The following is a 27,690-nucleotide window of genomic DNA, read 5'->3' on the forward strand; positions in this document are numbered from 1 at the left end:
TCCATCCTTCCATCCATCCATCCTTCCATCCTTCCATCCAAAGAACCTAGAGACGATACCAGGGGTCTCCCTAGACAGGGTGCTACTAGACAGGCCTACTCATTGCAGGACACACACACACTTGCACACCTACATACACTTGAACACTACAGTCATTTCCAAGATGCCAATCAGCCTATAACACGTCTTTGGACCGGAGGAGGAAACTGGAGTATCCAGAGAAAACCACCACAGCACAGACAGAACATACAAACAACACGCACACTGGACCTCCTACCCCAAAGGTGTGAGACAAACATGCTAGCAGCTAAGCCCACATGCCCTTAAATCCTCATCATAAACACCTGAAAAAAATAAAAAGTAAAAAATAACACCACACCATACATAGTATAAAGCTCATGCCCGAAAAACAGCATGAGCTCAGTTCACTGTGTGTCACTGCCAGTACAATCAACTGCAACTAATTGCAACCACCATGTTGTCTCCGCTAATCCAAGCCTCTGTGAACAGCAAGCGGCTCTAACAGCTTCTGCTAGAGTAGTAACCTGTAAGAATGGCTGAACAGGATATTTGAGTGTTATCCCTTTGGCATGCATTGTGCAGAATGGGTTTGCTCTGTATTACTCAGTGAGGAGTGATCCAGGGCTTATTTACCTTACCAGCAACATTTTATTGAACATATTAAGATGCTAGAAAACATCACTGGATAATGTCACATAGTTATATACAAAGTCATAGCCTCAGGCAGTCGCTAGAATAGTAACAGACTTTATAGTTGATACACTGATAATCAACACTGAAATACTTTCATTACTGAGCACCATTAGCTAGTTATACTTCTATACAATCAGGTCACTCCAATCATACTGTGCTTCATTATGTGCCTGGAGTACATCAATGTATTTAGACTTAACATAAACACTTCATTTAGAAATATTCTACTATAAAACATCAGTGTATATATGTCTGAGATTGAATTAAAATGACAAAACCTGCCTATTGATCAATTTCTACACGTTCTCCCAAGAATGTTAGAAATCATTTTTGCATTGTTAGATTCCATGCGTACTTTACTGTGAATAATCTGTAATAGTCATTCCCCCCACAATGACCTGTGCACCCTGTTACATCAACTTGATTTATTTTTCCCTTGATTGAATATTGATTATTCTGTAAATCATACCAATTTCTAAACATGATGTCATTTTCTCTGGAGCAACTAAACCAGAACAAGCATAGTAAGTATATGTATAATTTTTAACATTATTAATATAATATAATATAATATAATATAATATAATATAATATAATATAATATAATATAATATAATATAATATAATATAATATAATATAATATAATATAATATAATTTCAGAATGCCTGGCTAACAGGGTTAAGCATAAGTGGTTATGTCCACTGTAATGTTCACTTATGCTGGACATGAATAGATTTCCCTACATTGTAGAAAGATGGACATTATTACAATGCCTTTGGCGTGTTCTCTCTAAAAGTTGCATGCAGGTAAGAACAATTAATTAGCCCCAATAAAGCTGAATTAGCAGCACTCTACATTAGCATTACCTGACAGCAGTGCTTATTACTTATTAATATGTATTTACTTATTGGCAAATATTTTAGGAAAATGTCAACAAATTAATTCTTTTCAGAGCCCAAACCTTGACTACCCTACAATTTTTATTCCAGATTTATAATGTAGGACTTGTATTCACATTTAATGACAGGTATATTTATGGTTTTATTTATTTTTAATAATCTTTTAAATAAAATAAGTCACTTACTGCTGTTGAGGAGGTAGTGGAGATAGAAAGATGGAGAAATTACTTCTCTAGTGCAGGATGTCAGGATAACAACAACAACAAACCACCTAGTCTAGCATCTACATTTTTCATTTACATGTGGCTTGGTAAAGTGACTTGTAGTAACATTTCTACACAGTAGTACACAAAATTTGTCATGTTTAAAGCCAAATCTGTTATATTATTTTTAAACTAAAGCAAAAGAGAAAATTGGTTCTCACACGATTCCTTTTATAAATCAGATGATCCCACATGGGTTTGGCAAACCTTGAGTTAGGGTGTATCTCAATCAGCTCCCTAGTTCAATATTCAGGGTACTGATCAGAGAGTCGGCCATTTTAAGGGCTGTCTCAATTGTGAAATTCTTCCAGAAAAAAAATTCCCCCTGCTAGCCTATGATTAAACAACATAAAAAATGTCTAAAGAATATATAACAGAGTCCTTACCAGTGCCTAAACTCGTGTAGACCATAAACTGATTCACAATGTTGGGAGCTAGGGAGCTATTTGAGACACACCCTTAGCAATTTATAAAGGTAACTGTCAAAAGACACAATTTTAGTAACAGCCATGTAACACTCACCACTGTAGGTCACCATCCTTATGGCGGAGTCTCCCTCACCAAAGCGGGTGATGGGGGTCAGGCGCACCTCGTAGGCCTCAGGTCTGATAAGCTCTGTCAGGTTATAAGTGATGAGCTCTCCTTTCTGAATGGGGCCTTCAACAGGTATCTCCTGCTCCCACCATCTCTGCTGCCCAATCTGCGGAAGAGGAACCCAAATACACCCGTAAAGCAACCAGTGTGAGAATGTGATATAAACCAAATACCTCAGCATACGAATTTAATTCATTCTGGAGAGAGTTCTTAAGGCGAAAATCTGTATTGCGAAACAAATTTTCCAATAAGAAATAATGTAATTGCAGATAATCCATTCCAGCCACCCACAAATATGACCAATATCACCAATACAAACCGTATGTAAACTGTATGGCTGCTTGCAAAGAACTGACCCAAGCCAAGCATTCCACTGACGCAAACAAGTTTTGAACGGCTCCCGAACTTACACTCAATTTAACAGGGGTTCGGATTTCAGTTTAGTTCATTCGATTGCCAAAAATGCTTCGTTTGCCGATGCAAACTTTTTGGAAAATTTAAATTCTTAAGGCGAAAATTGGTAAGGGAGAACATTCGTATGCTGAGGTTCTACTGTACAAATAAAAGAAGAAAAAGAAAAAAAAAGCCCTGAAGGAGCAGGGTTTGTGTCAGAAAAACCTGTAGAAAGCAAAGTACCATTATTACAGCAACTTGTAATGCAACTTTTTGCTCTATATAATCAGATGTTCTTCTGCAACAAGGAGGATATAAGATGTATTATTAGACTCTAACCCAACCCACATAAGCTATCCACAGGGACATTCTTAGACATAGGCAAATGTCTAGATATGCAACTTAGACCTACAGACTCAAAGCATAGTATATAAACATATACAGTATCAGTCTATGATGATAAACTTCATGTAGCCGAAAACACATTCATCATTCATGACCTGATTAATAACTTCTACAAATTGGCCAGCGATACACTAGGCAGAAAACACAAACGTAAAAGACATGTCAAGTGTTTTATGCTTATTAAAAGACTTGAGCTGTAACTCAGGGGGACTGGTGAAGTGTGCTGTTGTGTAAGCAGAACAGAGCACAACTCCCAGTTTCTGGCGTCTCTTTAGTGAAACATTCCTGAGTGTAGATTTGATTACTTAAGTGTCCTTCCTGAATAAACCCATTTAAACATATTCAATAATTCATATTCACCCATTCAAATAATTATGGCTCTATTTAAATAATACAGTTTGGTAGTTCAACAAATGGGAAGCTTGTTTTATCAGTCAGAGAGCTCATGCCGGCATTAGGCTTGTGCTATATAACTGTTTATTCATCCTTACACTATATTGCCACAATATTCAGTGATGTTCATCTGTTACATTGTATTATAATATAGATCTTGCCATTTTTTAAGAGCTCCGCTAACCTTTACACATTTTGTAAAGCAATTTAACTCAAGTTGTCATTTAAAAATACACCGAAAGAGCAGACATCTTTCCGCAAGATGAACCACTATGAATCTGGACTAATTCATATAGGTGTTTTAAAATGTCCAAATATTAACTGACACCACCTTGAATCCCCGCACCTGTGTCTCTGTTTCACATACACTGCACCCAATGTTTTGGGTTTATTAATATGAACTATCATCTAGCAATATGTGTGATCTTTACCTGCACATCATGTATGTGCTTGTACGTGTTAAGGATCCTAAATAGATCTCTATTTAAGATGAAAATATGTTTGAGAACCCCTAGTGGACACTAGATTACTTGCAATGATTTGCAGATGAGGATATTTAGTCATTTTCTGTACTGATTATTGCTGAAATAACGATTGCTGAAGTCGATAAAGTTTAGTGGATTATGCAACGTTCAGACAAGGAGCGACCAAAGATCATTCAGTTTTCAATGAGAGATGAAGACATGAGCGACAGCAACCTTTGGCTACTGGAGGTGGGTGTGTCCAGCAATGTGACAAATTTGAGAAAACTTTATGCACTTTATGCAAATATAGAGCAACTCAGTGCAGCGACCATCAGTGGGGTGACAATAGAGTGCATGTGATCCATGGCAAAGAGCACACAGCCTCCAAAATGTTTCATTTTCCGCAGCAACAAACTGATTTAGAATGCTACAGAAGTGCTATGGCCTCCCACTGATAAACGTTATTACTATAACAGCCACATGGGAACGCCTCCTTGTGACTTGCAAAGATAAAATCAATGCTTGTGTGAAATTTTAACATGTTTTCAGCCCTTCAGGTTTTTTTTGTTAACTGCAAACAGTCCACACGAGTGCCTGGTTTGAAATCATTGCTCTGATTACAGTGAGGTGAGCTCATTTGATCTAGTTTTTCTTGTTTCAAGTATTCTGCAGACTGCATTTTGCAACATTATTAAATTTGTCTAGCTTACTATTAAAATGATAACAAAATCTCTAAATAAATCGAATAAAAAACATTCCAAATTGAACCTTATATACAGTTAGTGCACTATAGTGTCAGTACCTGCTTCCACAGCCTACATAGTGTATTACAGGAAGCCAATTTGCAATTCAGCCTTTGGGTTAATTTCCTGCTGTTTAAACAGCTGTGCTACATTTGGTGGAGAATAAAACCACAGACACAGCAGTTACAGTATATGTGTGTCTGAATTTCTCCAGTAAAAATGACCAGACAATTATGCCTTTTTTCCACATAAGCACCAACTTATTTACTTGAGATTTACTCAACTGTCTCCATGGGGTCCCAAAAAGTGTGATGTAAAAACAAGTGTGTCACGACAGCATAAAGTTCAAGGCCTTGTGGCAAGAAAGAGGCACAGCATGAGGCATGTCTCCAGCTAGAGGATATAAAAATACTGCATCACTACAAGATCAATTGTTCTAATCAGACATGGCAGACAATGGTTCATCACACAGCCCTAGCTGGGCTCTAACCCTGTGGAGAAGACTCTTTCTTTAGGCTGTAGCATCCCGAATCTGACCTGCAGCCGAAACTGCTCTGTGCCGCATTGTGCTATCCCATCCCTGACATTCATTTACTTCCGTTTACTCTTTTATAGCTGTGGTCTAAACTGACCAGGAACATAAACACAGCAAAGTCCACAAGAAAAACAAAACAAAGAAACACAACATTTCTGAACTACTCTATGAGAAATATTATGTAATTATTTAATCATAGTGTCTGTGTATGTTGAGTTAATTTTTGTTTGTTTTTTGAAACATACATACAAAAAAACAGCATTTTAGCACAAATTGAAATAGGAAAATCATTATTTTTTTTCTATTTTTTAATTGTTTCCACTTGCTTCACCACACAAAGTCTACAAATCAAATATTCATGAATTTAAATATGAACACATGCCACTGCATGTGAAGTGACTCAACTTAGAAGTAAAAGAAAAAGCTAAAAAATCTATTTTAGAGGCTGTTCTCTGGGTAAGATGTGAACTCAATTATAATCTGTTTTCAAAAAAAAAAAAAAAAGGGATAGACATACGTTTAAAAATTTTTTTTTATATATATGTATATGTATATATATGTATATATATATATATATATATATATATTTTTTTTTTTTTTTTTTTTTTTCAATTAGATTTAAATTATAAATTGTAGGTATTCAAATATTTTAATTTCAGAAAACTGTACTGTCCAACTCTAATACTCCAATAATAATAATAATAATAATAATTATTATTATTATTTTCCCTTTGGGTTGTCTGTTATCTTAATAAAAAATCTGACTAGAGAGTCACAATGTTATATTTTAATTCATATAAAAGCAATCAACAGTAATATTCTTAAATCAAATCACCAAATATAGACCTTGGGAATTAATAACTTTTGCTTAGTTGCATCATGATAAACAGCCTCCCAGATAAATCTTACAGAACTCAATCACAAATCCCATTGGAAAAAAAATGATCATACCGAAATTGAAAAAATGCAATACCGATATTAGGAAGATTTCCTTTCCCAGAGTAAAAGCTAATTCCCTTTTCCCTTGCTGGAAGTTTCACAAAAATCTTAATGACTGCTCTGAATTCAATTAATCTGAATGGGAACAATTTAGATTACATCTTTAAAATGATTGTATGGATGAAGTAATGGATGGCCTGGTAAAAGCGTAATACCTTCCTCGCAATTCATAATTTGATCAGTCATGATGGCATCAGCCGGCTTGAGTTATTCCTGCAGTGTAGCACATGATTCAGGACGGCTGAAGCCTTTTGCTCATTAGCTCGCTGCATCACTATTATAAGGTGCCATCAGATTAAACTGAACGTTCTGACCTTTTCTACAAAAACATTCCAAAAAATAAAATAATGTATGTATTTATTTATTATCTTTTCCTGCTTTCACTAGGCTTGGCACTGAATAAACAGACATTCCAGAGCAGAAAGCTGGTCAGCTTGCAATAATCTGCGCTGATACAGTGAAAGCTCTCTGAAATAAACCTCTAATTGAAGTTAAGATGCCAAGGCAGGAGGAGATAACAGCTTTTGTTAGGCTGGGCCCAGGTAAATGGAAAAAGTGTTGTTTTGTTATTGGTAATCGCCCACATAATTCAGTGGCTGCCCTTACCTTCACTTGCCACTCACATCCAATCATGCCTTCCTGCCTGGAATGAGAATTAATTGGATCAGAGTGTTTAAGAGTGTGCACAGCAGTTGGGAGCAGATGGTTGTGTTAAACGCCAAGCTTGGTGCAAGAGCAACACACCATCAAATTTAAATTAAGCCAAATTTTCTATTCCATGTGATTGCAATGGTTTCCTAATACATTCTATTAGTTATCCTACAAATGTTAATCATGCACAAACAGTGCGATGTTTAGCCGTAATTAGTCTTAGTGAGATTTATAGGAGCTTATTATTTGGCTCGGTTTCTATCTTCAGATAGCATCTAAGTCATCTCTTTAACTGTCCTAATGACGATGCGAGTCATTTTTTCCCCAGACTGTCATCCTGTTTTCTTGATGAGCTGGTTCATAAGAACTTTATAAGAACTCAGAACAGAGGAATCTGATCAAAGAGAGTGCCAGAGGAGTCGGGGGGGAAAAAAAAAAAGAAAACGTAACGCTAATCAAAGTGCCTTCGCGGAAATGGCAGTGCCTGAACCAAACAACTCGTATGTAATTACCGTGGCACATATCGATCCCACTCGCTGAACCTTGCGTGCTGATATCCACTAGAGATTGATTGGCGGAAAAGGACAAGAGAGGGGAATGCAAACATTGAGGGGGGTGTGGCCAATGCAGTCAGGAGGAAAAGAAAGAAAAAGGTACAAACAAATGCATCAGAGGCCAATGCATCAGATAGTCAAGCTGATTGTCACTTCATGAGATCTGCGTCCAAGTCTTTCAAGCGATTTCCTCTTCATGCCTGCCTCACGAAAGGAAAGCGGCAGATAACAGAAAATCATCCATTACAGAGCTGCAAAGCCCAGCAGCCTTCACTATTAATTCAACGGCCGTGGTGAGGGCAAAATGATAATGATTCTGGGGGAACGGTGAGGAACAGGCTGCACTGGGCTATAAATAGCAGCACATCCCTCCACGTGTGTTGCGAGGCTTCTGGTTGCCGTGCTACAGCACAGTGTTGAGTATTGGGGAGTTGGAGACATTTATTTATTTACGAAGAAGCTCCTTCCACTGCACCAGCCCTGCGTTCTCATTCATGTTTAATCATTCCAGCCTGTTAGCGAGGGATGGAGTTAGATTTTTGCTCAAAAAGAAGCCTTAAATTTCACTCCATGAACAAAAACTTGAAAAAGAGCTCACCTGACATGATGAATTTCACAAAAAAAGGTTTGCACTGCCTTATAAACAACTACAGACTCAGATGCTGTTGCAACAGCCTGGTTATAATTGCCCTGCTCCGGAATCTCAAGAGAAACAGACAGCACGCAGATGAGTTTATAAGCGCATGTACAGAGATTTCACGCCATTTATATCGGCTAAAATCAGAGCTTTGACTCACTATTAACTCACTGCAATACTTGTGTTTTGATGTCTGTGCCCCCTGAGGTACATCTTCCCCCTTATCCTTTTCACACTATTCTTTCTGGTGCATTACACTGGTGAAGAAAACTAGATTTCATGCCAACTATACTTGTAATATTACAGCCTAATGAACACAAATATTTACCTCATGATTATTGCCACCCCTGAGAAAACGACTACGCGTGAGAACTGCAGGAAATTTTTCACACAGAAGTACTTACATAATATCTTGGGTATTGAGCATGTTGAATAAATTAAAAAAGCAATTTAAAAGATCATTCACGTAAAATAATATTAGATGAAGTAATTATTGCCAAAGGACAAAATTAGATTCATATTTTCTTGTCCCTCTGAGATACCAAACCCGATGCATCCTCTCTCCTAACACAGAATTAATGCTTATTACTCAAAGCGTTCAATGTTTTATGAGTCGCGTCTACCGCATTAGGATAAATGATTAATAATGCTATTTTGTTTTACCTTCTAAACATTCACATCTCAGTAACAATTCAGCTCATCTGAACAGGGTTTGTCAAGAAGTCCAGCCATGTAATTAATGACATTTATTTTGACCTTTCTGCATTATTTCAGGTTCATAAAGGCAATTCTTGTTAAAAATACTGAATATTTGTAGAACTAAAAAATGTAAAATAAACCACAATTTAAAGTGATCAATGTGTGTGTGTGTGTGTGTATGTCATATAGGAGAGTCTGCACATATAGGAGACTGGAGATCTCCTATATCTTTTGGTTCAACATCTTTGGATGGACAGTTTCTTTGAATTTCTTGTCTGGCCACCTCAGACAGGCGAGTAGCCAGTCACTGCAGTTGGACTTAGACAGCTTTCTGGCAAAGCTAAGACACAGTTGAGTGCGTCTCTCTGCCAGATTGTACAATCAAAGAGTGCAAAGGGCCCAGAGTTCATTACAGCTCACTGATTACAAGAGCAATATTTACTATATTTACTATTACAATATTACTATATTACTATTACAATAGTAAATACAATATTTACTATTACTAATAATTTATTAATATGTAATATATATATATATATTTGAAAATGTAAGTATAAAATATGTTGCTGCTTTCTTTAGTAAGTAGACGCACACACATATGCACACATGCACATACACACACACAGACACATATATAAGCATTTCATATAGTGCTTTTAAATTATGCTGCCACTTTTCTTTCTCTATATAAGAAATGTTCACTATCTCTCAAGTGTCACTGAAGGATGACAAATATAGGTAGAGAGACAGTACTCAAACCCGGGACTTCAATCACTGTCATGAGCATATCATAAAGAGAGACAGGGAAAGATAGAGAAAAAATATATATAGAGAGAGAAACTAAAGAAGTAGAACTATTAATTACAGCTATGTTCACTGTCTTCAAGCTGTAGTGCACTGAGTCAATATCAGAAAAATGGGAGAGATTCATGGGTTTGAAGATGCGTTTCACAGCTCTGCTATTCCTGAGAAATCTTTCATGTTGTTTTTTTTTTTTTTTTTTTTCAAGCCCAACCTGCGACTCTAAATACACTTGCACAGGGTCACAGGAAGCCTAGCATCCTGCAAAAGTGAGACAAACATTATATCCATTATTTTAGGTGTCAGTCAATGTAGATACAACAGAAACTTTATTTTTTACTCACTTCCATACCGAATATAAAAAGGATTTAATAATACATAATGTTAATAAAAGTAAGAGAGCGCTAAATATTCCTTCCTTTTACAGCTTACCGCTATGTTCAGACAGACTGGCCCATCCTTTGTTTATACGACCGCCATTTCTTTCAAATGATTAGTATTATTTGTCTTCATTTATGGGCTTTCATTTTATTTTTCATATTAGTCAATTAATTAATGGCAATAACATAAAATGGCTGGTTCTTACAAACGTTTCTTGAGGCTAATCCCTGACCCCATGACCTAGCATAAGGATGTGTTTTTGTTAGAGACTACAAAGAACTTCTAGAAGTCGCACTGGATAAATACTGTTAACGTAAAGAAAATTAGCAAAAAAACTCAACACTATGTTACATTTAAAATATACCACACCATAAAGGTATAATCCATGCAAATGCAAATTATGTGATTAGAAGTCGATCAAGTCTGGTTTATTTTAGTCTTCTTATGTGCACAGAATATTCTGAATTTATGTGATTTTCATGGATGCAAAATTTCTTTAGCAAATGCTTATGCTCGTGCAAATGATTTACGAACAAATCGGTTCGCATCCAACTTGATAAACGAGGCCCATTAATCGTAGCCCACTCCGTGTGTAAAGTGTGTGGCATATGATTAGGGCTCATGAATTAAGCCTGGTTTCTCCTTTCTGCCACTGTTGTCTCTAATTTCCTTACAAGGAATGAAAACCAGGAGTTTTCATAAGGCTTCCCTGTGACAATATCTAGTATTAAAAGTGCTATATGATATATAACTGTTTACCTGCCGTATGCCGAGACGATAAGCCATGATACGGTCCACTGTATCAGGGTTCATCTGGGTCCACTGCAGCTTATAGCCATAAACACGAGGTCGGTTCTGCCACAGCGGACTGTAGGTGTCGTAGTAGAACTCTGGAGCATAAGCTTTTCCTGTAGAATGAAAACAGACAAATTTTAGTTCTTGAAAATACATAGAGCCTTTTTTAACATAACTGCATTAATATATTAATATTTAAAGAAATGGTTAAATGAGAGGATTGTTAAAGCTTAAGCATTGCAGTGGTTATGGCGATCCACCGTAGGTTCAGAAAAACCAGGAGAACATCTTCAACCAATAGAACATCCAGAGTGTGGACTTTTCTGGACCTACTACTTCAAGCAGATGTTTGTGCACAGCTCAGTTTACAAAATACACTAAATACTGCATTACAGTGCAGGCAAAATTTTCCTTGTACAACTAATCCCATTTATGGTACAGAAAATTCCATTTTATTTCCTTATTATTATTCTATTTTATTTTATTTTACATTTTAAATTCCATTTTTGACTTTTTCTTATCTGACTATATTTTCATAACACAGACAGTCATTAAAAAACAAAAAACAAAAAAACATTTCACTGCCTATCATTTACATTTTTTGGACATTATTTTTGGGCTTACTTTTCATGAAGCTCACTCATAAACTATAGGACGTTTCTAATAAAGTGTTGACCAATCATCAAACCTTTTAAGAGGTGTTACAGTATTTAGTATAGTATGCATCTTTATATCTTTATATAAAACGTTTATGAAGCACTATATTACTTCATTTATTTATTTAAGTCCGCATGCAAACACAGTGAATGATGTGAAGGTCCTCAGGCTAAAATGGTAATCACATTTTCAATTATTATGAAGCACAATGTACACCTTCTTTCAAGTGTCATGCATGTACTGTCTGGGGAAACAAACAAATAAACAAACAACCTGCCGAGGAAACATGGAAGATTTGATTGCTGACTTTAAAAAGTTGGTCAGTTCGTGAACCGACATGAAAAAGCAGCTGCCCCCCAGACAACTTCAAATTTCACCATTGACAAACTGTTGGCTTCAGCGGGACTCGGCATCATCAAGCGCCTCAGCCTTAGCTGTTAATATCCAGAACCTGACAGCTGATGACTTGGTCAGAGCTTTCAGAGAGTTATTGTATTGATGACAGGTGCTGACGAAACCACAGACAAAGCTGTAAGGGAAGTGAGCGTGGCCATTGACATGGAGGGATGTGAAGTTGCTGATCTCTGCAAGCAGCCTCATAAACCTGCCAGCAGTGTTTATGTCAGCCATGACTTATTAAGAGGCTGTGGTGGCCCAGACACTTTTTAATGATCTGCAGATTTAGCCCTGCAGCCTGGGAGGAGGGCCATCGCAATCCCATCAGGAACCAACCTAAGCACATCCCAAATGGCAGAACAAAACAGTGAGTGAGCGAGTGAGTGAGTGAGTGAGTGAGTGAGTAAGTGAGTGAGTAAAAGAGAGAGAGAGAAAGAGAGAGAAGAACATCAGTTGAGAACAGATTTCTTAAGCTATGACTTGTATTGTGCTTCCTGAATTGCAAAAACAGCAATTATCTGTATTTATCAAACCTACTCATGCTTGATGCATGAAGATTTAGATTGTGCTGTTCTTTTTTACTGTACAGAATACTGTAAAATTATGACATTTCTACCACTTGAATTGACCAAATTCATTCAGATCTCAGTTCTCCTGGCGAAAACACAATGTTGATAAGCGAAGTCTGAGGAGAACGGCCAGACCGGCTCTTGTCAGCTTGAACTCTTTACAACTGTGGTGAGCAGAAAAGCATCTCAGAATGCACAACACAACAAACCTTGCAGCAGATGAGCTATAACAGCAGAAGACCACAAGGAGTTCCTCTCCTGTCAGCCAAGGACAGAGATTTGAAGCACACGGGTTGAAAGAAGACAGCTGAAGAATGAATTTCTGCTGCAGAGTACAAACCTTAGGGTCTAAATTTGGCATCAACAGCATGAATCCATGGACCAAATCTGCCTTGTGTCAACAGTTCAGGTTGGTGCTGATGGTGGTATAATGAGTGGTATGTGGATTTTTTTTTCAGACACATTGGGCCCCTTAATACTAATTAAGCAAGGACTGTATGCTACAGCTAATTTGAATATTGTTGCTGACCATGCACATCCCTTTATGACCACAATGTACCCATGTCATAATGGCCAAATCCAGCATGTTACTGTGGGTTGTCTCAAAGCACAACTCACCTGCTTCTATAAACATGACAGTGACCTTAGTACACAAATTTGTTAATGTCTGTGTAATCAATTTAGAGATACACACAGCTTTGCAGAGTGATTTTCTCCAAGTTTACTGTAATGGCTACAGGGATTCTAAATGCTTTCAGCTGGATTTGTTCGTCTTTGCGATGATTAACAACTGAATTGCATACGGAAATCCACAACTCAAATTTCACTACTGATTAGTACAGCTAGCAGCGACTGGGAAAGCAGAATCAGGGACAACTGGAATATTAGAATGATCTGTGTCTTATTCTGTCTGTCTGGTGCATCACCACATCTGTAGCACATCTGATAAATTAATCGCAACGGCGCTTGGGCATTAACACAGAGTCAGAAGCATTGTGGCTTTTAATGCAAATATGTGTTTATGATATTATAGTATTATACAATACATACTACTAATGAAATTTATGTTGTTGATCTTTCGGCTGCTCCCTACATGTGTGAGGGGTCGCCACAGTGGACCAACTGGTCCGCACAACAACTTAGCACAGGTTTTATGCCGGACGCCCTTCCTGACGCAACCCTCCCATTTTTATCTGGGCTTGGGACTGGCACTGCATCCAGTGGCTGGGGTTTGGGCACTAGCTGGGTATCGAACCCAGGCCTTTTGCATGGTCGGTGAGAAACCTGCCACTGAGCCACCAGTACCCTCACCACTAATGAAATTTATAATGATTAGAAACAATGTTTTCATTTGAACTTGGTGTATGTGTGTGTGTTTTTAATGGACCATAAATTTAAAATGAAAAGAACATTTCTAAAGATTAATTGCATTTTTTAGTTCTTAGTAAATGTTTTAATTTGTTCTAAAAATTACTCAGGAAAAAATTTCATTAATCAAATGCTCAAACAGCTTATCATTCCTTAAGGCACTGAATGTATCAGTGAGTTAAAATAGCATGTTTATCTTTTAGAGCAGATAGTATCTTTTCAAATATCACAGCTTTTTGGCTACGGATCTTCACAATATCTGTAATAACTAATATATTTCCATCTAAATCATTTATAGTACTTCATACATATAGATATGAATATGATGCAACTCCGAGTAACTGAACTGTCTGTTATCACATATGTTAAGCCACAAACCAGTCCAATAAGCATCTGAACAGCTGAGAGTCAAGCAAGCAGTGCATGGTTTAGTGTGGTATCTGGTAGTATTAAATAAGAATTCATACATTTATTTGGTAAAAATCTTTTGCTGGGCTTCTACAGTTTTAAAGGTGAGCCGAATAAACAGCAACAACAACAACAAAAAAAACCCAAGCAGAAATATTTAATGACAACACAGACTGACACTAGAGTAAGGTGATTGGTGTTATCCTGGAAGAGCAAATTAATAGCTTCTTAAACTCTGCAGACATCGCAGCCTGGCATCTCAGCCCCTGGCTGATTTTGGCTGGATCTCAGGTCTGTGTATACAGAGTCTGGCCTTTCACATGGTCCGGTAATCAGATTTATAGAGTGCTTTTTGATCTTAGTTTAAGCGACTGACTGTGGCACAACTCATAGGTTTTGCCTATCTTACTGTTTCTGATGTCAAAAGAGGACCAAGAGAGGAAGGAAGCAGAAGAAGTAGGGGAATTAAAGTCAATTTCCTGATAAGGCAATTTGTCATGAAATTCACATGAAATCAATAATTCACATTGATTACTGTGAATTATTATTTGCTGAATTGCTGCAAATTTGCTTGTAAGAAATATAAAATACAGTGGGTCTGAGACATTGTGATTTTTAAAAAAAAATGGAAATAAACAAAAGGTTTTTAAATGTAGAAATATTTGAAACAAGAAAGTAAATGTTATATATGAAATATCTTGACCATTTTAAGTCCCTATCCCATATCTGTAATAATGGACATTTAACTGGTTAACTGAGTCTTAGATTTTCCTCAAGTCTAATTGCTACTGAAGCATGTGATCAGATGACACTACTGTGGATTTGATTAAAAATGGATCATAAGGTTTTGCACAAACTTGTGGAGTTCATGCCAGCTTGAGTGTACCATGTCATAAAAGCTAAAAGGGGAGAAAATACTAAAAAATAAAATTCACAAAAAGATTTCAAAAACTCCAGTTGTCAATAATGTCATTTGTAACGAAAATTGTTTTATTAAATGAAAACATAAAAAAATATTTTACCAGCAGACTTCTGGAGACTTCTGGACCATATTTTGATTACAATCAAATGTAAGAATTTTAACCATCTTTGTTTTTTCTTGTGATCTTTGCGTACTTCAAATGTACATTCATGATGTCTGCTATATCTTTTTTTTTAATGTCCACAGGCAGCAAAAATTTGCATTGTTTTAAAAGTATTTCTTCCCCTCAGCTCACTTACTGTGAGTACAAAACAGAAGCCATTATACCTACAGCGAACAGGAGCGGAGCTCCTCTTGGGAAGCATCGCCTACAAACTGGGCCAGATTTTAGGGCTAATCAGTAGCTGGAGTAGACTTCCCTCCCTGGAGTTTGTAGGCTCTGCTAACTCTGGCAGCTGCCTTTGTGTCCAGATGGCAGGGAAGGCAGAGCATGGGGAGAGGAGAGAGCTGCTGAACGGTGGCAAGTCAGCTCTCCACCTTTCCATGGCAAGAAAATAAATGCAAGCTGCTGAGATGGGCTTCAGGCTTTACCTACAGCTCGCAGGACGGCAGCTCTGATTTATGCCAAGCAGTGCAGAGAGGTCCATGTATTCAGCCCTTAAAGCCAAACACTACTGGAGGAGAAGAGGCTTCAGTGGCGCCAGGATCATGTAACAAATGCAGGCCAGCCCTGACAGTCAGCGTCCTCTCGGCTCCTTTGAGCTCTCAGATGACTGCTGTGGCCATCAATCCATATCTCTTTCTGTCATGTGGAGCTAGTGTGGAAGACGTGATGGACTCTAAATGGCTGTGATTCTACTCCTTCTTTCTGTCCAGTGTGCTTCATATCAGGACCATTGGCCATGGGGTTTTAAAATGAATTCATTTTCCAATGCCCCAGCTATTTCTCCTGCCTAACCATCACGTGTCATTTGGCATTAAGCAATGCACATGCAGCTGATGTGAATCTTATTGAAAATATTCTCCCTTCAGTCGTTGCTGTGTGGCTGAATGTGCATTTCTTTCCATTTCTTTCTATCAATTACCTGGTCCTTGATATAAGGAACGCAAACTGACAAAACTAATTTGTGAGTCTGAATAAAATGGAAAATTGAATAACTTGGCTTGAGGAAAGATTAGTACGTATGAAAGGGCAATCCGGAGAGAAAGGCTGAAAAGTGCTGTTCCTCGTACTTGCGCCTAGTTTTAGAAACATCGTACATGTTATTCATCCTGCATTTCATAAAGTATATTTATTAAATGGCAGAAATGCAGTGCTTTGGAAAACATCTTGATCATCTTAATAAGTGTTACAGATCTACTTCATTATAGAGCTGTGACTGTGACAGTACAAGGAGAGCTGCGTTAGAGTGAATCATCTTATCATCTTAATCAACTTTCCTCAACTGTTCCAGTTTCCTAAATGGGTTCTGCTTGGAATCTTATCTTGGAATCTAAAAGCTAAATCATCTGTTTTCACGTTCTAGATAGAAACATTAAAGATTCCCCTTAAGGGATGAACCAAACATCCAGCCAGAATGCTAGATTTTACAACCCAATATCACAGTCTTAATATTTGATAGTATTAATATCCAGGGCAGAAACAACAAACACTGAGACAGCTCTCTCCGTTTCTCTAAGGTTAGTAAACCAGCTTTGTTTGAGTATATTTTTAAATGTTAGCCAGCTTTTGTTTTCTCTGACATTAGTTGGGTAGTTTGGAATAACTTTCAGCTAGCTGGCAAAGTAAGACTGTTCTGGGGTGATGATAATTGTCTACCAGTTTGAGATGTATTTTAAATAAATAAAAATAATTCTTATTTAACTCTTTATACCAGAGGCCAAAAAACTGAATTTGTGCCTGTTTTGGGGTGTCCATGTTTAGCACTGAATTACTCTGCCATGTTACACTCCACAGCGGAGCGTGATATGAATTTAAAAGCAGGCCTATATGAAAATTGACACTGAGCTTTAAGAATTTGTAGCTTTTCATAGGTATTTCTGTTTTGCCCAGACTACTAAGGAAAATTCCCCCCAAAAAAGCTAAAAAAAATTTTTTTTTCAAACAAACCTCCAAAGTAAATAGTGATATTAAACCCATTTTTCGGAGATGCTCTCTGATATGCCCCAAGTGCTTGTTCATAAGTACCTAAAATGTGAGGCCGTTATCTTCCACCACTAAAATCCTGTCTAAGATTATCCCAAAAGTGGTAAAAATGTCTCACACTGAAAGCCAACAGTTTCCTGAGTAATTTTATATCAGACTTATGGCCATAAAATAGTTTGTTTATACTGACTGTCTGAAATGTCTGCTAAGTAAAGTGAGTAAAAAAGACATTGATTTATTTATTGGAGTTAAAGGAGAATTAGGCAAGATTTGTCAAAACCAGTCACAATCCAGTAGGTAAAGTCAAGAACACAAACTCTTTAACTCCTCCCCCATTACCCCATGTACACACAACCCTGCCATATTTCCTGCCTCATCTAGCATTATTGAGTATTAGCAAGAACTCTTACCATTACATCACTTTTTAGCATTTTACGGTACATGACAAGCCATTCAGCTGCTTGAAAGTCAAGTTATAACACTATAAACACGCAATATTTGTCTCATATTGATCGATTGAATGATAAAAAGTGCCTATCCTCTCCTTTGTTTCTTTTAGATATGTATCAACTTGATTCATTATGCACTCCAAGTCTTTCAAACAGTTCCAAGCTTTCTATTATTTGCACAAGTTGGCAGTAGCAACGTAGCTAATTCTGTCTCCTTCATCAGTAATAAATTACTCTGTCTTGCAAAAGCGCTGACAATGCTGACAATATTTATTCCTGGCTGAAAGGAAATGGTTGTGGAAGTGGTTTCTATTAAGATGGTGACCTCCCATCCTTAGTTATGTGTCTTGTACTGGAGAGAAAAAAGCAGTCCACTCCTGCACCAGAACACATATCAAATCAGACAACTATGTGCTTTTACATTTGAAAGCTTTTTGTGGCTAGTTGCAGGTTGCTAACAGCATTATAGCAGATTTTATGCAACCTGACATTTAAAGCAAACATACTATCATTCAAAATTGCACTCAGCACAGGAACAAACAGCAGGATAACCACACAGAAAAAAAAAACAAAAAACATCTGGACCAGCAACAATTCACATCACTCCATAGGGAGCTTTCCAGCTAAAAACACATAGCAAATAAAATAACAGTTTACTGCCTCAAATACACTTTGGCAATTTATCGTATCACTTGAGAAAACTGTACAACAATATGGACTATGAAATAAACGTGAAAGATTTCAGTGTAGATCCGTAAGACATTGAAGAGCTGCTATAAGCAGACGCAGAAGTGACTGCAAAAAGTTTTAGTTAGCAGTTGAAAAGTTGCTGATTTATAATAAGCAGCATGACATTAATAGTGTACATTCAAAAACAAGAGGGTAAGAAATGAGACAGGGTTTTAAAGCCTTGCATCTTGACAGGAATTAAAGTTAGAACAATTTTGAACCATAATTGGTTAGAGGGAGAAAAAAATTTCCCTGCACAGCAGATTTCAAATGTCACAACTCCTGCTGTGCTGTGCTCTAGACGTCATTGCAGGAGTGTGTGTTTCTGAAGATGAGTAAAAAAAGGAAGTGGCTTATAACCCAACCAACATTACAAATATGCTATGTGTTATACCACTAAATTATGCTTCCAAGTGAATAAATGCAGAGTTTATATATATATCCTCATCTATAAAGAGAGAGAGAGAGAGAGAGAGAGAGAGAGAGAGAGAGATTGAAGAAAAAAAACATAGAAATTGAGAAATGAGTCAGCACTGGAAACAAAAACAGATTACAGACATCTTTAAAGTATCTGTACAGAATCTGATGTGTAGGTGTTTATAAAATACAAGTATTTATAAAGTCTTATAATGAACTTTTTCATGCAAATGCCTTGAATCTTATTATACTACTGGTTTGTATTACATCTGGTAAACATCAATGTACTTCAACTTAGTTATACAATAGAATTTTTAAACACACACACACACATGAAAATGAATGATCCTTCAGCACCGAGTTATTAAAGAAGATCACTATCCTGTTGTAGTTCATCAGAGCAATGGATAAATACAGTTTTTCTAAAAAAGTAGGTCACTCTGGTTTAAAAATAGCATTTAGTAAGTGACATGCACACCTAGAGACAAATATTTTGTGTGACAGCATCACCAATGCTAGTATATTATTTACTGTATATATTATTACTGCATAAACTGGATTATTCACCTGCTAAGACAACAAAAAATAAAAGGATCTTAATATATTTTTTTTATTATGAAACAACCATAAAATCCTATGATACATATCACTATTAAAGCTACTAATCGTTTTGTTCTACTGGTGGCTTAATTCAACTAATTTGGTTTAATAGGTTTATACTTATTTTATAATAATCTCCTGGGGAGATGTTTTAGACACATTTATGGAAAGCAAACATATTTTCACTTGATACAATTACATTTTTTGACAGTTAATGTGAATAATATTCTTTCAAATTTCCTTTCTATATAATTATTTCTTATTATCCTATAATTATTTTTTATAAGGATATGCAATAAAACGCAAATGTGGTGCAGAGTCGATAATTTCATACTCATGGGCTTTAAACAACACATCATTTGAACAAAGCATGATCTAATATGTTAAAGTAGCCTTTATTTGTCACATATACATTACTGCACAGTGAAAAACTTTCTTATGCCATCCTCGGGTCAGAATGCAGGGTCAGCCATGATGCAGTGCCCCTGGAACAGAGGCCAGCGTGCCAGTTTGGCAGTACTGGGGCTTGAACCCCCATCTTCCACTCATCAAACCCAGAGCCTTAACCACTTGTGTTACCACCACCTTGTGCATGTAAAGAGTCTGCTCAGATTGACTAAAGCTGGAGATTTTTGAGTTTACTTATGTTTACTTACTTACTTTGTCAGCCTGCATTTGAATGGCTGACAGTGTTGGACTCAGGCAAGTTCCATAATACCTGAATTGAAAAGTTCTAGTGCATCATTTGACAGCATGCTGGAGGAATAACATACCAGCTTTCCATTTCTCTGTAATAAAGTGTGCAAATTATTATAACAGCTCCCTTAAGATATTTGTATATCTCCTTAGCTTAGTTTACTTTTTTAGACCTAATGCATTCTTGCGTACTTTGGAATTTGCACCTGTTTTGCATTAATTATAAATGCAAGTAGCTTGTCCAAGTTACTGACATTGACTTAGACAGATCAGGGCTTTTCACACATGAAAATCCTGAACCCTGGGTCATTGTAAACTCCGGAAAACTTGAACGGAAATCCTGTGTTATCTTGGTTCATGTGTCTCATACTTATAGCTGGAGTTAACACTTAATCCTGGCCATTCATAATCTGACGTTTCACACTGTACATTCCTAAACCTTGGGTTATTTGCATATGTGTGTTGTCAACATCCATGATTGGATAAATACAGCACAGGACCGGTTTAAATAACGGCTTGTGTCACGCTTTCACATCAGAGCGAAAAAATGTCACTACGGAAATCCTCCTTGGCTGTTTTAAGCAAGACAAATTTAGTTGTGTAAAACAATAAGGGTCAGGGGTTTTCATGCTGGTGTTTGTTGTTAAGCAGCTTAGCGTAACATTTTAACACCGTATTGTTTTATCACTGTACACTTTTGGCACCACAATGTGGGGTTAACACATCAAGAGCGCTGCTATCCCCTCAGAGAAGGTTTCATTTCATTTCATCTCGGGTAAATAATCATTGCTAATCCTGCTTTTATATTACAAGTGTGAAACGTTTCTATACCCGGGGTTAACTGGGTCTATAGAGCGACAATAACCCTGAGAGTTCAGTGCAAAAAGCCATATACAGTGTCAGTACACATACACTGTCAGTTCCTAAAATGTATTTAGCATTTAGACCATATGCAACTAACTGGGATGATGGGAAGGTTCTTTGTTTCTCTTCACCTAAGTGCATGTGCTATGTGTGTGGGCAAACTTATTAAGATATTTAGATTAAGATTAAGATTAAGATATGATCCCTGTTACTACTGAGATCAGGTCAATGTTTGTGTGGGATTTCACTATACTTCTCATGTTTTTGTGGTTTTCTTACAGGTTTTCTTGTTTCCATCCTTCTCCTGGCAGTAGCTGGTTTAGCTATGTTAAGTAGGTGTGAATGTGCATGTGAACGAGGATGTGGTAGCTTAGTGGTTAAGGTGCTAGACTACTGATCGGAAGGTTGTGAGGTCAAAGCCCATATCCACTAAGTTACTGAGTAATCCTCAATTGCTCAGTTGTATAAAATGTAAGTTGCTCTGGATAAGGGGTGTGTGTGTTGCCCTGCAATGGACTAGCATCCTAGAGTGAATTCCCATCTAATGTCTGGCACTCATGAAATATTGTCTGCGACATTCATCAGGATAAAGTGCTTACTGATGGTCAATGAATGAACGGTGGGTGACTGTTGTGCTGCTTCTCGTCATTATTTCACAGACCTATATGATTTCCTGCTGCTGAGTGAGAAAGGTAAATATTTCTTTAAAACATTTAAACAACCATGTATGCAGGAACCGTGTATTATTTTGAGAGACCTAGACTTTTTCTAAAGACTCTCTAAATCTATGGAAGCCATGATTTCCTAACTGGACATCTGACTGTTCCTGAAATACACATTTAAAGGCTCAGTCTCACACCAACGTACATCATCATACACACGATAAAGTTATAGCTCATGAATATATATGTGCACCTAAGAGACAGAAAAGTGCTCTTACCAGTGACCAGGAAGGTGCAGCGGCCAGCTCCAGCCTCATTGATGATGTCGCAGGTGTACTCTCCGTAGCCGTCACGGGTCAGGCTACGCACTGAGTACTCGGTCTCATCGCTTGTGTCGAAGTGGCCCGCGTGCAGCAGGCGTGATCCCAGACGCCACTCATACCGCAACACCCGTGAAGGGTGAGCACGCAGAACACGGCAGGTCATCGGTACTGGCCGGCTCAAACCCTGACGAACCTCCAACGATACGGGCTCCACAGCTGGGGGATCTGCATACAGACACAGGAAGAGGCTCAGGATGTGACAGCATAGAAATATAGTGCATTACTATTTATACATCACTGAGAGAAATTAGCTGAAGTCACTCACTTCATTGTGACTGGTTCATGCTAATTATCTTTTAATCATTCTTTATAGCATTTGAATGATCGATTCAAAAAAAGCCCTTAAACATTTACTCAAAAATCCAAAAGTAATCAAATAAGGAAAAAACAAAAATCAAAAAATTATCTGTTTAACCTGTCTGTGGATATGATGGCATAAGTCCTGATTTGTGATGCTTGTCTGCTTAGCAGTCTCAGAATAATGCAGGCTGCATAGATGAACTCAAAGAGCTTTGGCTAATTAACTTGCCTTTCATGTGCCAATCTGACAGGCTTGGACAGAAGTCACAGTGGGGGAAATAATGCAGCTGAAACAGTGAGGGGAAGAAGCAACAAACAACCGAGTCTTAAATAGTCTGAAATTAATTGCTTCACATCAACATAAGGCCAGATAGAGAGAGTCACTTAAACACTGCTGGAGGACAGCGTAAAGCTGATGAGCACAGGACCAAATGTATCCAGAGGGGCATTTTATTTTGCCCCCTATAGTTCAGTTCTGTATATTAATAAATACACTTTGTGGGGGATGCAAATTTGTGAACGACTGCACGGAGTAAGTGTGTTGCCTTTAATAAGAGCCTCACTGATATCAAAATAGAAAATGGTGGATGAAAAAATGGAGAGAATAATAAAGGCACATCATAAATTTCAAGTAAACTTCTCAATCTACAGAATCAATGCTCCAATCATCACATCTAACTGAGAATAGTAGTGAAAAATAGCAAGAAGCGGAATCGGTTTTTAATACCACTGCACAGAGACTGATATCACACTGAAACCATGGAAATGCTGTGACCAAATAAGGACAAATTTTTAACAAGAGCACATGTGAGCCATCTGTTCTTCTGATTATGATGATGCTGAAATATTGACCCTGAGAGAAAAACTGCTTCAAACAACAACATTTCAGAGATGCTGAGAGGCAGAAGTGGTGTTTTGTCACCAGTCTGTGAAAAAACAGTGTTACTGTGTTTACTAGTAGAGGCCATTGTGGGATTTAGGAATACTAAGAATAATGAAGAATAATAATGCGGAAAACAGAAAAGCACACAAGAGTCTTCAACAGCAAAACAAGTGTGCAATCTGTAATTATCTGCATGGCTGTAATCTGAAAATTTAAATAATGTATTATATACTTTCATTACTGTTTGGCACCAAGTAAAAGGGTGAGCTATAAATGATGGCCAAATGTTTCTGGACACCTGACCATCATACCTATATGTGGTTCTTCCTCGAAATTTGCAACAAGGTTGGAAACATACAATTGTATAGAATGTCTTTGTATGCTGTAGCATTACAATTTCCCTTCACTGAAACTAAGAGGCTCAATCCTGTGCCAGTAAAACAATGCTGCTGTGCACAATTGAAGATTTTGTCAATGTTGAAAAAGTGGAAGAACTCGAGTGTCCTGCACAGAGCCCTGACCTCAACCCCACTGAAAACCTTCAGGATGAAATGAAACACAGAATACACCCCAGATCTCCTTAGCCAACATCAAGGTCTGGATCTTGTGGCTGAAATCCCCACAATCTATTGGAAAGACTTCTGGAGTTTAGTACAAGAGCAAAGGGATCTTAAATAATCTTAAACTAGAACAGATGATCAGATGTCCACAAACTTTTGGCTGTACAGTGTACAGTATATACAGGTTATAAGGGTGTATACAAATAAATTCATACACACTGCTCAAACTACACCACTAATGAACTCTTGGTGCAAATTACTTGTTTAATTCAATCAGTCTGTAGGAATTTGGGTAACTCAAGCCACCTAATTTCTAAATGTAAATTAAGCCTAACTAATTACACCATGTTTTTGCACCTGATATTTTTTCCTCATGATGAACGACACAAATTCATTTTTACCATTTGTCAATTTTACCACAACGATGAGACAGCTTATAATCTTAAATACAACCTATATATCATCTTAAGTGCATAATCCGTACCTCCAATCTAATATATGCCTCAATCTGACTAGGATATAAACTATTCAGTCCAAGGCTAGCTCCTGACTTTGTTTACCGCACACACGTATGCTGACCTTTTCAGCCATTCAACATGGTTGATCATTTCAATATTGTTCTATGAAAATGAAGTCATTAAAATTTACTACACTGGAGCTAATAGATTATTTCATACACGTCCAAGGCTGTAATGCAAGTTTCGGAAAAGGCTGAATCTGTTCTGCTCTTTTTTTTTTTTTTTTAAATAGATGGTGGGGAGAAAAATTAATTATGAACAATAATCATTTAATTCCACTCATTATTTGTTGACAACATGTGATTGGGTCTTTTGATGCGAGTAATTTGGGGTTGTTCACACCTCTAAGCCAAGTCATGCGCTAGATTTTTGACAAAAAAAAAAGAAAGATATGCTATTGGTTCAATAAGCACAGAAGAAAATTGGAGAATTTGAATAAATAATGATTAATCGAACAAGGTGGAGATAATGAATAAGTTGTTCACTGGTTGGTTATCTTTTTTTTTTTTTTTTAATTGAATCCATCAGCCTTAATCTTTTTGGGCTTCATTATGTTTGGCTAATTGGCTAATTCTTTGCAAAGCCATAATTGCCCCCATGTAAATCTGCACAGCAGTGTGTCTGAGTCTGTGTGTCTGGATTACATGCACGTAGGCAGTGTGTCGGAACGTGGACTGTCCAGGTCTGCAGTACAAAGTACCACCGGTTAAGTTTACTCAAATAGTCGTAGGACACAAATTTCCTTGATTCATTTAAGCCGTTCATGCTTCATTTTCTGTCGAGCACAAAATGCACAAACAAATTTGCAAGAGTGGTTTACTTAAAACATTACAGGACTTTCCCTCTCCTGTTTCACAGCATAGGCTTATCTGATTCACAGCATGCTCGAAAGAAGAGAACAGGATGAAGCACTGCAAACAACTGAACTGCTTCGCACTGATGAGCCTCAAATTGGATCCTGGCAGACAAAAAGAAATACTTCAGCACTCAGGCTTCTTTTAGGAAGAATATTCTCAGCTGGACTGTGGCTATGTTTTATGAAAGTGACTTTTTTTTTCTCAACAAGATGCACTACACCTCGCTGTCTGGGCAGAAAGGTTTTTTTTTTTTTTTCACATCAAAGCCGTTGACTCGCCGAAGCCATTTCTACATGCCTGTAATGTTCTTTGCTTCAGAAAGCTGCGTTTTGGCCCTTGATCGAGTTACTAAAGGCGGCTTTGTGGCGTGGCGAGCGTCTGCTTCCCCCGCTGGGCTCACACGACACAGCCAGGGAAAGCAGCCTCAGTGGACTGGCACTGAGAGATTCACGGACTGGGGAAGTCCGCCAGCTGAGAAAGTCTCCACTTATTCAGTGGGAAGCACTGGGTGATGAGCAGAAACAAGGGAGCTGCTCACACGTCTCTGGCGTTGACTCAATCCCATAGCCTGCAAAACAAAACCTGAAAATTGAAACCTCAGAAAAATGGCGCAGGTGTACCGCACATCCTTTCACACAAGGTTTTCTGTTGTACCTGAAATTGCTGTCTGTCCCTTTTGCACTTTAGCTAAATGCTCGCTGAAATGAAAGCATGAATGACACCAAAAGTGAATTGTACTAACGATTTACGATAGGGTTTAAAAGTCTACGCAGACATAGTAAAATTGCAGGCTTTTGTGCAAACCAAGATAAATCCTGCCAGCTCATTTTCCTCTTTTAATGTGATCTGGATATAGAGATTGTTTACACATGCAGGGAGTGACCCGTACGTGCCAGATATTCCTGCAGCTCGTTTAATGTTGCTGTAAGCCTCTTGGCAGCCTCGATGGTAAGTTGTCATCTTGTTCTTTCATCGATTTTAGAGGAACACCCTGTTTTTGGCCCATTTCTGCACTTGTTGATGATGGTATTCACAGTATTCCATGGTGTAATCTTTCAGTCCTGAGGTCTGACCCTCTCTCTTAATTGATACCTTTCTACGATTAGATCCTGTACATGACTGTTACCTCTTTAAGGATCACAGCTTCAGCAGTCAGATAAAACCAAGAAATATCAATCAGAAGTAGCTTTATGCATGATAAGTGCTTCTGAACCTTCTGTGTCTGAATGTGATTGGTCCATTCTGAGCAGTCACATGTTCAGTTATTAAAAGCATGTGTACAACTATGCAAGAAGGTTTATATACCTTTCCTAAAATGTTTCAGTTTGGCTTGCGCTTTACTTTTGTTGGTTTCTGTATCAGAATCACTGTATTTTTCCATTTAAAGTGGAAAAAGTATATATAGAATTGTGCAGACTTTTTTATACCCACTGTAATGCTTGGCTATATCAATTAGATATTTTTTTGCAAATTAAAAAAAAAAGGGTGACAAAAAGACAAATGTTAAATATAAAACAGCTTCACCATGATGATACAAATGCTTTCATATAATTTTAGTCCAGAGCCTCGTCTCACTGTGTTCTCACCTGTAACCAACTCAAGCAGGCTATACCTGGATGACAAATGGGGCCCTTATTTCAAAGGTGTTAATTAAGCCACTCTTTTATAGAGCAACTGGGTCTTGTGAAATCTTTCCTCTTTTATTTTATTGCTCTCTTTAGTTCCCAGGCACTCATTTGGTGTGTGGTTTAGGGCAACTGGTAATTGAATTTGCACAGATACAGGAGGTCTCTTGTATTTTTCTTTAGTCAATCAAACATGCTCAAATACAAGAATGCAAAGCAAAGTTGAAAAGGCTGCAGTGAAAAGTGTGATGTTACTTGTCACGGTGTAACCGGTTTCATCTCTGTGTTTGTGTTTTTGATGGAATTAGTGAGATTCAACATCTAGAGTAGGGCTGATTTGCTAATTCTGATGAAATGAAAACCAGAAATACTTATTAAAATTTTTAGGATGTCTGTAAAAATAAAAATGGCACATTGAGATGAACACATGACTCAAGTATAATCCCACAAACAGAAACTTAAATCAGGACAAAATTTGAGAATAATCTAATATATGGGAACAATAACACAATATAAACATGAATTCAAAGAAAAAATACATATAAAACAATGTTTAAAGCAATGATGTAATTAGATTATCAGAGCATCCATACAAACACAAATCTGGAAAGTAAGGGGTGGGGCTAAACTGTGAATTAAAGCCTATTTTGCAACTATACTGTAATATAACTCCTTTAAATAATTGTATTCATCCTGCTTACATTACTTTATTTAATTTTAATTTTTATTCTTTTTTTTTCTTTTACTATTTCTGTC

At 37.4% G+C, this 27,690-nt stretch overlaps 1 protein-coding gene across 1 annotated transcript in view; it reads right to left on the reverse strand.

Moving 5' to 3' along the window:
- mdga2a (MAM domain containing glycosylphosphatidylinositol anchor 2a) overlaps positions 1–27,690 on the reverse strand; it is a 189,768-nt gene that overhangs the window by 21,038 nt on the left and 141,040 nt on the right. The window contains exons 9-11 of the mRNA XM_058379526.1: positions 22,087–22,356; positions 10,890–11,038; positions 2,401–2,578 (exon numbers count right to left, since the gene is read on the reverse strand). Of these exons, the coding sequence (XP_058235509.1) occupies positions 2,401–2,578; positions 10,890–11,038; positions 22,087–22,356 (597 nt within the window). The remainder of the gene's footprint in view (positions 1–2,400; positions 2,579–10,889; positions 11,039–22,086; positions 22,357–27,690) is intronic.

This window comes from Hemibagrus wyckioides, linkage group LG25 (genome assembly GCF_019097595.1).
Source record: "Hemibagrus wyckioides isolate EC202008001 linkage group LG25, SWU_Hwy_1.0, whole genome shotgun sequence".
In the NCBI taxonomy this organism is placed as follows: Eukaryota; Metazoa; Chordata; class Actinopteri; order Siluriformes; family Bagridae; genus Hemibagrus; species Hemibagrus wyckioides.